Source organism: Sander lucioperca, chromosome 1 (genome assembly GCF_008315115.2).
Source record: "Sander lucioperca isolate FBNREF2018 chromosome 1, SLUC_FBN_1.2, whole genome shotgun sequence".
In the NCBI taxonomy this organism is placed as follows: domain Eukaryota; kingdom Metazoa; phylum Chordata; class Actinopteri; order Perciformes; family Percidae; genus Sander; species Sander lucioperca.
This window is the reverse complement of record NC_050173.1, coordinates 35,045,756-35,058,671: the sequence shown is the minus strand read 5'-3', so window position 1 is coordinate 35,058,671 and position 12,916 is coordinate 35,045,756. Positions and strand designations below refer to the sequence as shown.

The 12,916-nt window shown below is 41.7% G+C and overlaps 1 protein-coding gene across 2 annotated transcripts; it reads right to left on the bottom strand.

Moving 5' to 3' along the window:
* Positions 1-2,964: 2,964 nt before the first annotated feature.
* Positions 2,965-11,970, bottom strand: LOC116064310 (soluble guanylate cyclase 88E-like). 2 transcript variants are annotated; one of them, XM_031319427.2, is made up of 19 exons: positions 11,856-11,970; positions 11,542-11,734; positions 11,193-11,333; positions 10,562-10,701; positions 10,279-10,413; positions 9,458-9,581; positions 9,245-9,364; positions 9,005-9,089; positions 8,564-8,650; positions 7,443-7,560; positions 6,699-6,828; positions 6,357-6,503; positions 5,579-5,725; positions 5,339-5,495; positions 5,150-5,259; positions 4,961-5,050; positions 4,178-4,324; positions 3,933-4,070; positions 2,965-3,752 (listed from the first exon to the last, which is right to left on the bottom strand). In XM_031319427.2, exons 2-19 carry the CDS (start codon positions 11,659-11,661, stop codon positions 3,600-3,602), a joined length of 2,289 nt encoding a protein of 762 aa, XP_031175287.1. In that variant the 5' UTR covers positions 11,662-11,734; positions 11,856-11,970; the 3' UTR covers positions 2,965-3,599. The 2 variants fall into 2 exon arrangements, with proteins under 2 accessions (XP_031175287.1, XP_031175286.1); XM_031319426.2 differs by lacking the exon at positions 11,856-11,970 and having other exon boundaries at positions 11,542-11,848.
* Between the last annotated feature and the right edge of the window lie 946 nt (positions 11,971-12,916).

The window sequence follows — 12,916 nt, the reverse complement described above, 5'->3', positions numbered from 1 at the left end:
TTGAAGTCAACGGTCGCAGCACTGCCTGGAAGGAGATGTTGGGGGCTTAAAACACCATCAAGCCAATTATACACTCGCATGACAGAACAAGATATCAAATCTCCAAGGCACAGCAGAGCAAACAGTGCAGGAAATTACACACAGAGAGGCTGACTAATTTGCATCGGAGAGACTTTTTCAAAATGTTTGTTTTATATGCAAATTTACTATTACGTAGCATGCGGTCTCTCTTGCTGCAATGTTGGAGCTGTCTGGATCCCTCTTCACAGAGGTAGTTGGCCATATGACACATCTAATGTCCAGCTGTGAACACTGTGTTGTTCTCCCAGCAGAAACAAAATTCAATTCAGTCTACTTTGTGTGAGCAACTTTGAGGTAAAATCCTTTTTCATCTTCTGTTCTGCGATCTGCGATAAAGAGATCATTGATTTCAGATGACTTCCTCAGTCTTTACCCACAAACAGTTCATCTCCTCTGGGACGACAGCGGTCAAAACCCACCCCCAGACTTCAAGGGCCACACAGCCCTGTGGTCTTTCTTCACATATTTGTCCTTTAGACTGACCTTGGTGTAGGCTAAGTCCTCTATTCAGCCATTTTGGCTCTACTCAGCTGCAGTTGGATTTAATGGATCCTTTGTTTCTATTGTCTGGAGTTGTAATTAACCATCTGAAAGCACTCTAAAATCACATTAGCTTGCGGGCTTTGTTCTGTATCCTGAACTTATGCTAATGAATATTTTGTTTTTTCTTTTGTATGGTATTTATGAGTGGTTTTGAAAAAAGATACAAAATTAGCTCTCTGGTTTACTTGGTTAAAATGAGTGAATATTGAGTCATCTCCATGGCAACTAAAATTTGGTGCAAGTCCTAAAACATTTTTTGTCATCAACTCCTGTTGAGCGAGCACAACAGGGGGTGCAGGACCAATTACAACTTGCACTAAAGCATCATTATGGCTGTTTGAAAGACGGCACAGTAGCTGGGCTGGTGGGAAGATGAGTCTGCCTACTGCAGTGTGTTGTTCAGTGCTGCTTGGTTTACCAACAGGTGGCAGTATTAGAGAGCCAGATTAATCTCAGGGCTGACGAGAGGACTTCGCTCTTTACAAATAAGGGATTTGACACAGTCTAATTACACTAGTTTTGTTCCAAAGCTCGAGCAGTTACTTTTATTCTTGCACAGCTTCAGAAGAATATCATGTAAATTATTTTTCTATAATATATGGTGTTGCCATGGCAACCCTCCCTGTTATTCATGGTCTAACAGCCACTTCTCTTCTTCAGTCCAGCCCTCCCCCTCTTGTCCTCCATTTCTTTCATTTTCCCAAGCTCTGCTCATCAAAAGAAAGCCTGCTCACTCAGAGAGACTGGACAACAACACATTCCAGGTACGAACAGAAGACACTCTGTGTTCCGTTGTCTGTGAGAAGGAAGTTATTTTGCTAAAATCAATAATGTAATTTGGTAACACTTCACTATTAAATGGTACATTGATAGATAGTTAATTAAACCTATTAGTTATTTTACTGGGAACAAACAAGGAAATGGTAATTAATAATGTTTACTAATTATTAGTGATGCTATAATTTATGTCATTTTAACAGTTTATTGTTAAACTCATTATAACATGTGATATGACATTAAGTATTTGTTAATGATTACCAACTGATTTACTGATTGTAAACCTTTAAGAAATTGTTTGTAAACCGTCAATAAACATTATTTGGATGGCTGCAACTAATGATTTTAATACCTTAATAATGAATGGGTAATAAATACTTTGTAAAGCATCTATAAACATTATTCAGATATAATCAGTGCACAAATAATCATATATTTTATAGATTGCCATAAAAAGATTTAAGAAAGAATTTAATTTGATGCTTTATAAACCACATATTAATCATTAACTAATCATTATAAGCATTTGCAACTTATATAACCATCCAAATTTTGGGCAATCATTTTGTATGAAATTGTTCTAATCTGTTGTTTTCGGCAGATCGATTTATCATTAGACATAAAGAACTCTGCTTGAATTACAATGATTGTATGTTCATCTGTGGATGTGTAAACCAAACTAAAAGATGTTTTTCTCCCTAAAGCTGCAACAAAGTATCCCCAGGTCATTAAGGCTTCCCATCATGCCGGAAGTCGCCCACCTGCCCTCCATGAAGCCTCCTCCACCCAGTTTCAATGCCACCCCGACGAACTCCAGCTTCCTGACCACCACCACCACCACCACACGGCTCCCATTGGAGGAGGTGCACATGCAAGTGCACAACATCCTGATTGTTGTAATTTTTTGTGTTGTATGCTTTCTGCTCCTGCTCACCTTCTTCTACACCTTCTGCTTCCATTGCTCCATTGGTTCAACGCCTAAAGGTTCGCACATGACCAAGAGATGCAGCCTTGAACGTGAGGACGCCACCTATAAGTCCAGTTCCTCTGATAACCAGTCAGTGGGGAACGTTGTCTGACTGGGACACCGGACCAGGATAATTGATTTACCATCTATCAATGTATTTTTGTTGGGGTTACACTATTCTTGTTCTAGTAACATGTATGAATGTGTCCCAGCACCATAAAGGCAGAGAGTAACTACACCTTCCATAAACCAAGGCATGACATTGATTTGATAATGATTTGTTCCTGCATTTGATTGATAATTGAGCAGGAGCAGGGTTTTCAAATACTCATCACCAACAATACAGGTGTGATGCATTTTGAAAATAAAAATACAATGACATAAAAGGATTGTGTTCCTTGGTTTTCTTGCTGGAGTTTAACACATGCATGCATGTCACGTGAGCACACATACACACAATAAAAACATATCCATGTATACACATATCCATGGAGAAATGTGTTCAATAAAAACATGTAAAATAAATTCAAATGTAAGTCTGAATGCCAGGCCTTTGAGTGACAAGACAAACAATAACAAACGGATCCGCACACGGCTCAGCAGGCATCTCGCTTTATTTTCACTGAGCTGACAAGTGTTTACATTGTGCCGTGGCTGTGTATTTCAGGAGACTGTTATAGAACAATAAATCCAGACATGCAGGATGAAGGAGAGGGATGGAGGAGAGATACAGAGGGCTTCCTTGAAAGGATGAAATAAGATGTCAAATCTACAAGGTGCAGCAGAACAAACAGGAAATTACTGAGCTTGTGTCCAGCTGAACCGCGTGGCAGTGACACAGCAACATTTTAGTGGCAATTGCTTTGAGGTGACTGATGTGAGGTATGTGTAAGTGTCTGCCCACTAAAACTGATCTAAGTGTAAATGTAACAATAATAACTGATTTATTTCTGTATTATCAAAGATAACTAAGCAATGATGATTTTGCTGTGCAACATAACAATACTCTAGGCCACTAGAAATTTCAAGCATTACATATTAGGCCATGTATACTAACAATACATCATTAAAGAGACTGTCATGGTATCACCACAAGAATGCCAAAATAACAGCAAAAACAGCATTCCTATCTGGCATTTGGCCTAACAGTTAATGAGTGGTACAAAAAGCGCTTTAGAAACAGTAATACAAATGAATTACTGGCTATAGCATCAGCTGGCGTCTGTTTGGCTCATGACACGGAGCATGTGGCACTCTTAGAGCAGCGGGAGTCACAAGAGCTGTCAGGGGACTCCATGATGCAGTCTCTGCCGTCAGACTCAGGTGAGTCCAGTCCCAGGTGAGCGTCCTGGAGGCCGTCCTGCAAAGCATCCTTATAGTGGGCCTGGGGAAGGAACAGTCCCTTATTATAGTCACACCAATTGTAGCAAGTGTAAAACAGCGCTAATAGGAAGAGAATAATAGTGACGGGAATTGATGAAAAGAAAGTAATTTGAAGTTCGTAGTTAAATCAAAGTCAATAAAGGTCGTGGCACTTTGCATTGCACCAGATATTCATTCTCACCTTATGAACAGACATCTTCTCCACACGGCACAACTCCATCGACCCCTTTAGAGAATGGCCTGAAATTTCCATCTTGATACGATGAGAGCGAGTAGACTTGACATCATCCTCGTCCCGCCCTGCCGCTAGTGGGGAAACCTGGGGGCAAAGACAGAAGGAGACTCAGGGAATCGGAGATTATGATGGTGGCAATGAAGCAAATGAGAGTGTAAACCATTCAAGGGTGTCTTAGTTGAATTTCTTACCAGTCCCTCCTTATTTCCTGTGGCCTCAGGGCCTGAGATGTTGGCCTTACTGATGGTCTGGTTCTCAAACTGAGGACACGCCGCCTGAGCGTTTCCGTCTTTGTCCCTCTTTCCTTTCAGCCAGTAGGTCTCAATTTCAACATTCCCCTTAAAATGGACAAAGAGAAGAAAAAAGTAAGATTACACAAATATTAAAATACATATGCTCAAAGGTAAAATTTCTGTTATGGAGGGGAGTAAAATGGCAGAATCATCATCATCAAAATCAGAATTCCCGGATGAAACATTTGTCACGCTTTTCTTGAGATTGGCGCCTGTAATCAGCTGCCTGAGAAACCTTTGGGAGTCACTTTGCTGGCATTATAACTACATGTACAGCCTCAAAGTCAGACCCAGTGATAAAATAGACTGGCAAATCAACAAGCAAGCTGCAATCACCAGCTCTGAATATTAAGTGTGCTGACTCCCCAGAGCCAAAACACTGTGAGTTATTATTATTCCATGTATTTCTAAGATTCAGAAATGTTTATTATGTCTGATTCCTGATACACAAATATTCCATTAACATAGATTGCAGCCTCAATGTTCAGTTTCAGGTAGGTTGTGTATAATGTACAGATAACATGTATTTACCTTTATGTGGGGACGTTCACACAGTTCACAGTGTGTTAATTACATGTTCGACAGCAAATCATATCAATTACATGTTGTCACAGTGTCTGAGTGAATGCAGTTAATGTGGTGATGAGTGTAGTTGCTGTGGAAACAGTTTAGACCCCTAACCTTGATGGTAATGGTGCCCCTCCTTTCAAAAATAAAGTGACTTCCTTTCAGGTGCTCGTAGGTGGCGCTGCTGAGCTGAATGTGCATCTCCTGAATGAGATAAAGGAAGACCAGACAAACAAAATCACAATGAAACTGTTAGTTTAGTTATCATATATACAGTAAAAAGTATTGACTTAGCTTCCCTACCTTTCCATTGCTCTCCATGGCAGATGCGGTGTGAACTGTGTCACCGTGCAGACCGTAACGTGGCATCTTATGTCCCACCACACCTGCCACCACCATCCCAGAGTGGATCCCTGCAACCAGAACAACAGTTTAGGTCACTCAGTCAAACACGGACACAAACACACACAGGTCCACACACGTTTTACCCACCAACACGAATCTGTATGTGGTTGCCATTAGAGGGGTCTTTCAGGTGATCTATTGAGCGCACCATGTCCAGGGCCATGTCACAGATGTTGTGAGCGTGATACTTTGTCTTCTCTGGAGCCCCAGCTACCACCATGTAGGCATCTCCAATAGTCTCAACCTAGAGAAGACAAGAACAGCAGCTTTCACACAGCAGCACTTCTGGAGAAAGTGTATTAAACAGAGGGAAAATCACACACAAACCTTGAAGACGCGGTGCTTCTCGCTGAGCGTGTCAAACAGTGTGTACATGGTGTTGAGCATCGAGACCACCTGCATTGGAGTGATGTGGCTGCAAATGCGAGTAAATCCCACAACATCGCTGAAAAGAATGGTCACATCTGGGAACACCTGGGAGAAAAGAGGTAAGAGAGTTGATAAGCTTACACACACACACACACACACACACACACACACACACACACACACACACAGAGGTGAGGCAGGCATTCATAAGCCAAGGTTTGTGTCCAAGCTGCTATGCACATGGATGTATTAAGAGAACAGTTATGCACCATCAGGAAGGAAGTGTGTGTGTGTGTGTGTGTGTGTGTGTGTGTGTGTGTGTGTGTGTGTGTGTGTGTGTGTGCGCGCGTGTGCGTGTGCATGTGCGTGCCAAAGTTTGAAGTGGTGCATGAATGTGAGTGACAAAGAGTTATTTGAGAAGTATGATGTGTCTATATACGTCTCATTCATCTGTAGGATGAATATCCAGCTACAAATTTCAGCTTAGTATAGCACAAAGACCAGAAGCAGGAGAAAACAGTAGCCTGGCTCTGTCCTAAGTTTCCATTTCCACCTCTTTCCAGGCTTTAAGAGTCTCTAGTGGATGGGTGCATTTCCCAAAATGTTACGCTATTGTTTCAGAGAGCAGCAAAAGTTGAAACACTGAAACTGTTGCTTCTGTTGTGTTTGGTACTTAAGGTGTTAAATCATAGTGGCATATACATTAGGCCTATATGGCACTATCAACAATCCTGACCTCACAAGTGTTCACAGCCGGCTCTCCTTTGCGCAGTCTTTTAGCCACTGGCTTGGGAATCATTCTGTACAGGAGGTCATCAGTCTTCTTCATCTCATAGTCCAACATCTTCATGCTCTCCTCCAGCTTACTGGACTTCTTTTGCTCCTGCGCTCACAATGTGAAATTAGACAGAAGCACAATGTAAGTTTGTATCTATTTCTTTCACCTCAGGTCTGCAGGCGGTGGGTGATCTGGGGCTGCCAGACTGAAAGAAAGGCTTCAGAGCAACTTTGCATAATGCAGAGTGGCAAGGGAGCTGATCACACATAAAAAATGCAGCTGCACGTTGGCAGAGTGAACCTGTATGAGAGCTCTCTTCAGCTCCTCTGACTGCTGCGTGCCCGCCAGCACCAGGTCTCTGCTGGAGTCATGCATGCTTAGGTCATTGATGTACAGGCCGGTCCTAAACATAGCACTCAAACTCTCCATCCTAGACACACAAACAGACAGTTAAGGAGAAAAATAAAGGACAAATGACAACAACGATGGTGCTAATAATATGCACTAAACGGTAACAGAATCTATTTGAAAATAACAATAGCAGTATCTATAAAAATAAGGCGATTAAAAGACAGTAATTGTGAGAGATATTATTTTCAGTTTCCTACAGTATAAACAATGTAAGCAGTGTGATGTGGCATTTAACGTTTCAGTAGTTTCCTCAATACAGGCATAAGGGCATTTGCTTGCAAAACAAAATGTTTGAGAAGAGGAGGGAGATGTTTTGGTAATGTACTCTGTAGAAAACACTCTCAGTTGCAAATGGGTTCCCATTAGGCCCACAAGAGCTGCACTGTCTGATTACAAGCTAATTAGCAGCTCATTTCATGCATGGTAAGTGCTGTTAGAATGGGCTTCTGATTTGATTCACTGCCCAGCCTTTTATTTCCAGCCTCGTAATTAAGTTTAGCTCTTGCTGCTTTTTAGAATAATTTACTTTAGAACTGCAGTGTTTTAATAAAGATCTGTCTATGTGTGTGTGTGTGTGTGTGTGTGTGTGTGTGTGTGTGTGTGTGTGTGTGTGTGTGTGTGGTGGGGCCTTACACAGGGGTTCCCAGGAAGATGATGGACTCCCACTCTGGCATATATCTCATTTGTCCTTTTAGTTTTAGGCAGCGGCTCCCATCTCCCCAGCTCTCCATTGCATTAGCGCTGTTACCGTCTAAAAGGATGGAGCATGATTAAATGCCAACAAGACAAACAATGAGAGAGGTGTTTTAAATATCAGCAGTAGATAATAACTGCACTGTGTTAACAATGTCATCCTAATGGATTTGACAGTTTACTATCGGTCAATTTAGAATAGTTCAACTATTTGGGAAATATGCTTATTCGCTTTCTCGCTAACAGCTAGATGAGAAGATCGATACCACTCTCAAATCTGTATGTTCAATATGAAGCTGGAGCTAGCCACTCTTTAGTGTTAGCTTATGTCAAACTATGTAACTATGTGTCTTTAATAGGGTTAACCAATTCATATACGTAAGCAAGACTGAGGATCTGATAGTGGACTTTGGGAAGAAGCATGGAAGGAACTACATCCCCCTTAATATCAACGGGCCCTTGGTGGAGAGGGTGGACAACTTCAAGTATCTTGGTGTCCACGTCACCTAGGGTCTGACCTGGGCGCTGAATACTGACTCAGTGGTGAGAAAGGCAAGCCAGAGACTGTTTCACCTGAATCGCTGAGGAAATTCCAGGTATCCCCTTAAATACTGAGGAATTTCTACTCCTGCACCATCAAGAGCATCCTGACGGGGAACATCACTGCCTGGTACGGAAACAGCACCGAACACGACCGCAAGACCCTGCAGAGAGTGGTTCGTTTGGCTGAGGCGCTGCCCTACCCTGCCTAAAGGGTATATATAAACCAGGCATTGCAAGAAAAACGCTAGGAGAATCATTAAAGATAAAAACCACCCGGGTAAAAGGCTTTTCACCATGTTGAGGTCGGGTAGAAGCTACCAGATACAAGAAGGCCAACACTGAGAGGCTCAGGAGAAGCGTCTACCCTCAGGCCAGTAGGATCCTAAACAAGGCCACTGCTGGAATTGTACCTTAAATGATTACATGTGACAAATATAGTTGATTGATTGATTCTGTCATTTTCAGCCAGGCTAGATGTAGTCTGTATGCTCAAGTGTAGTCGTTTTAGATAACAGAACCTTTATAATCATCTCCAATGATGGACTGGAAAGCCATGAGCTCTACGTCTACGTCAGCAGTGCGATTGGCATTTTCATAGTCAGAATCTGTGGAAAAACAGGGTAGCTGTCAGAGCCGGTAAACATTCATGTTCAAACCCTCCACCCGTGAAATCTGGCTGGGATCAGTTCCAATAAATTCAATCAATTAAAGTTGAATCAAGACATCAAACAATTCAATTTCTCTGAACTTCCTAAACTCTCAACTTCAATTCAGCAATTGTTAACTGCACACCTCCTCTTTTTATTTCATTTCATAAATAAATGTATTTATTTAATAAACCTTAAATTGAGCGTGTCTTTCACAACTGACTGCAGTGAAATTGATCTGTCTACAAGCCTGCGAGTCCTCGCCCACCAGACACACACCCCTGTGATTGTTTGCATGGATCCCACGCTTACTCTGGACTCGGTTGTGAAGGTTCCTCTCTCTCTTCACAGGCTCCTTGGACATGATCTCAAACAGGTTGTTGGGGTGGGAGATGATCTGTATACAGATGACTAAATCAGTACTCTCAGCACTCATCAGCACTCTGTTAAAAGCTGATACATTGTTGTTTGTATCGCTAAAGTTGGACCTGAATTGGCTGGAAACATTAAAATTGTCCCTGTCTGAAACAGGGACATAAAGTGATGTTTTACCATGTTCCAGGTGAACTCCACTAGGGGGCGAGCCAGCAAGAAGGCATCATTGATCTTCTTCCCATCCAGATCAGGGAAGACTGTCGCCAGGCCTGAGCCAACGTTATGCACCACCATGTCCTAAAGAATCAAAGAATTACAGGGATTGTTCATACGTTTAACGCTTCATGTCATTCATGAGGTGAGTTTAGGAATTGAACTAAAAGGAGTTACCTGTCTGAAGACGATGTTAAAGGGAAAGACCTCAAAGAAGAAGTCTGAGGTAATGGGCAAAATCTCCTGCTCTTCCTCATCCTCCTTCATGATGTAGCGGTAGGCTGAGTTGTCAAAGTTCAGCCTGCACAGACATACAGATCAATATGTTTTCTAAAGTTTAAAGTTAAGTATAAACTGTGGTGGAAAAAGTATTACGATCCTACCAATACAACAAAGTGAAAATACTCAGTTACAAATAAAATTACTGCATTCAAAATTTCACTCAAGTAAAAGTACAGATTAATGGTGTAAGAAAGAAGAAAAAACAACATTCTGCCACACACGTTTGTATGTTTTGGATGTTTCTTTAATCTTTGCAATTTTCTTTAGATATTTATCTCTTTAGGCCTTGAAAAGTTATTCAAATGAAGCCATCGGAGAGAGAAATGTCTCTTTGGTGGAACTGACAACTGAAACGTGACAAGGAAGCCCAACTGGACACTGCTTTTTTGTAAGGGGTCACAAGACAAAAAGATTGGTAACTCCTGGTTTCATGTTTGTTTTTTGTTTGTTTTTTGAATGTAAAATCTCAATCTGAAAAGTAACAGCAGCTGCCAAATAAATGTAGTGGGGTAAAATTACAATATTTCCCTCTTTAATGTAGTTGGGGTAGAATTATGAAGTAGTTTAAAATGGAAATATTCAAGTAAAGTACTTATTATTGTACTTATGTAGGCTACAGTTCATGAGTACTTTTCACCACTGAGTATAAAAAAGCTTTTCGTATATATGTGTGTGTGTGTGTGTGTGTGTGTGTGTGTGTGTGTGTGTGTGTGTACCTCATGGTGACATGAGAGTAGTCTCCGACCATCTGCTCAGACAGCACCTCCACATGGATGTCGGTGTCATAGAACTGTTTCCCCATCTGCCTTAGCTGACCCATGGCGTAGTGCAGATAGCCTTTGCGCTTACTCCTGCCAGACACAAAGGTAGAAAATGCAATATCAGTCTAAAGGAAATGAATCACACAACTTTCTCTCTGTTTGCTCCCCCCCCAACCCTCTGAAACCCCCCCCACACACACACACACACACACACACACACACCCTCCTCGTCTCAGACCTGTAGTGGAGGGTGACTCCAGTGGCTGACTCCTCCTGGCAAAAGAAGGTTGGAGGCTGCACCTTAGGGTAGCTGAAGCGCAGGTACTCATGGAGATTATCAAGGCCATTGACAAAGTCACGTACATGACGGCCCAGAACCTGTAGGCAGAGACAGAGGGTGACAGAGCATGTCTAAGATAGTTGCTCTAAATGGCTTATTATAGTAATTTTCAAGGGACACTCCACTTATTTTAGTTTACTCGTCATGGGGAGGACTACTCTAAGCAATAATGTTGTCTGTGGTCCTGGAGAAAAATCTGAGAAAAATAACCCCCTGAAGATGCCATCAGAGGTATTTTCGCTTGAGCGTGAGGACAAACCATTTAAAACTTAAGATGAGCACTTTTGGAGCTTGGCCCATACAAGTGACCATTCTTGACTGATTTGTACATGAGTTACATATTCCTTCTTCAATAATAAGACACAGTCAGATACATGAGACACTAAGAAAAGAAAAGATTCAAAAACCACAACCTTTCATTGGCACAATAGCAGTTTTAAGGATACTCAGATCACTGGGTATTTAATAATTTTCTCACACATCTACCAAAAGACAACACAGTACTGACAAGTCTGAGATCTTTTATCACCTTGAGGATCCTGTCATAGCCGTACTTCCCAACAAAGCCAAGGAAGTAGACACCCCATGAGTTCATCAGCTCATTGTAAGGTGTGCCTGTCACTCCACTGGCTGCCTTTGCAATACGGGGAATGACACTCTCACTATACACCTGCAGACACACACACATATAGACCTCGGCAAATCAAAATATTTCTTTTGACATCAGGACTATGGAGCTTCAGACAAAAGCAGACAGTGAGTGACAAAAACTGCAGACAGGTTGACATAGACAGCACATTCCTCACAATTTTTTTTATAAATACTAGTCAATGCTTACATACAGAATTATTGTATTTGTTTCAGAAACTCAGACCTACCTGGTGGGTGACAAAAGAGTGCAACCTGACATCTGCTCTTTCTCTGACCAGCTTCCACACATCATCTCCGTACGACTCCTTGATGAAGTCGTGAAGACTCTCACACAGCAGCCCGTACATTATGTCTCTCAAACTGAGCACTGTCAACACAGCTCCCCAACTGATTGACTTCCAACAGTCCTCCCAAAGGCGCCTGCGAGCGAATAAGAAAAGTTCAGAATGAAGACTTTTTCAGTGCTGCAAGCTGAATTTTAATGCATTTGGCTTTCAGCGTGAAGCTATAAAAAGTCATACACTGTTGCTCTCAACACTACCTGTGGAGTTTTGATCTTCCTCGGACTAGCTAGCCAGATAAGGTTTCATCTGAAGGCCAACAGGGCAAATGGTTTTAAAGGTGCCCTCATCACACAAGCCCTTGAGTCTGAATGTGCCTCTATTGTTCTTGTGTCAGATGTCAGCACCTGGTGGCTGTGCACCTCTCTCTATGTGACATGAACACACTGCGGAAGCACCTCTCAAACACAGATGACACCAGTCCCGTCTTTATTATCGGATTGTCCTTTTCAAGAAAATTACTTTTAAAACCACTGAATTATCAATAGATAATTGTCATTATTACCGCATCTGTGATGAACTGTAATAAGAATAAACTGGAAGAAGGCTCAGAGTGATACAGCGCCACACAAAAGCTCAAGTTTGATTTGCTAAAAGAAGGCTACTAACCTACTGTGGTATCTTTTTATACAGCAGATTTGCCTTTTCTCTCTCTTTTTTCACTCTTAAATAAACCCTTAATGGGCACCAACTGTTCAGCTTCCACTGTGTGTCTGCAGATGATTTTCTGTGACTCAGGATGACTCCGTACTTTCTATCATAGGCCGGGAGGCTTCCTACTGGGGGAGATAGTGGTGTTGTGGAGCAGGCAGGTACGAAATCGATATCCAATCTCAACAGGGATAAGGAAAATGTTTTTTTTCTTCCAGGCTCCTGCTGAGCTCAATGAATCAATTTGTGGGGGAGAAGAAAAAAAAGATGCTTGATAAAGACTAACTTGAGTTCCAAAAGGCCAACCAAATATAAAGTTAAAGGGCATCACTAAGCATCACATCACTAGTGTAACACACAATGTGAGTAAATTCACAACTGGAGTTTCTCAGCATGAATAAATAAAAACAAAATACCGAAATGTGTTACTTATTACTATCTTTTACACTGCTGGTATGTAGAAATCCCAAAATGCACAGCAGCGTGAAAGAAAAGGAGGTCAAAGGTCTCACACCATCAAAAAATGGAAGAGCAAACTGCCATAGAGTTTAACCTTTGACCACAAACTGAATCACAACCCCTGATCGCAGTGACCTTATCAAGTTTAGAA

Excerpts from the sequence above, each read along its gene's own strand:
- LOC116064310 (XM_031319427.2), bottom strand. The coding sequence starts at position 11,661 with ATGTACGGGCTGCTGTGTGAGAGTCTTCACGACTTCATCAAGGAGTCG. Across the intron at positions 6,829-7,442 it reads ATCTTCCTGGGAACCCCTGT|GATGGAGAGTTTGAGTGCTA; the intron begins GTAAGGCCCCAC and ends TTGTGTGTCTAG. Across the intron at positions 5,496-5,578 it reads AGAAGCACCGCGTCTTCAAG|GTTGAGACTATTGGAGATGC; the intron begins GTTTGTGTGTGA and ends TGTCTTCTCTAG.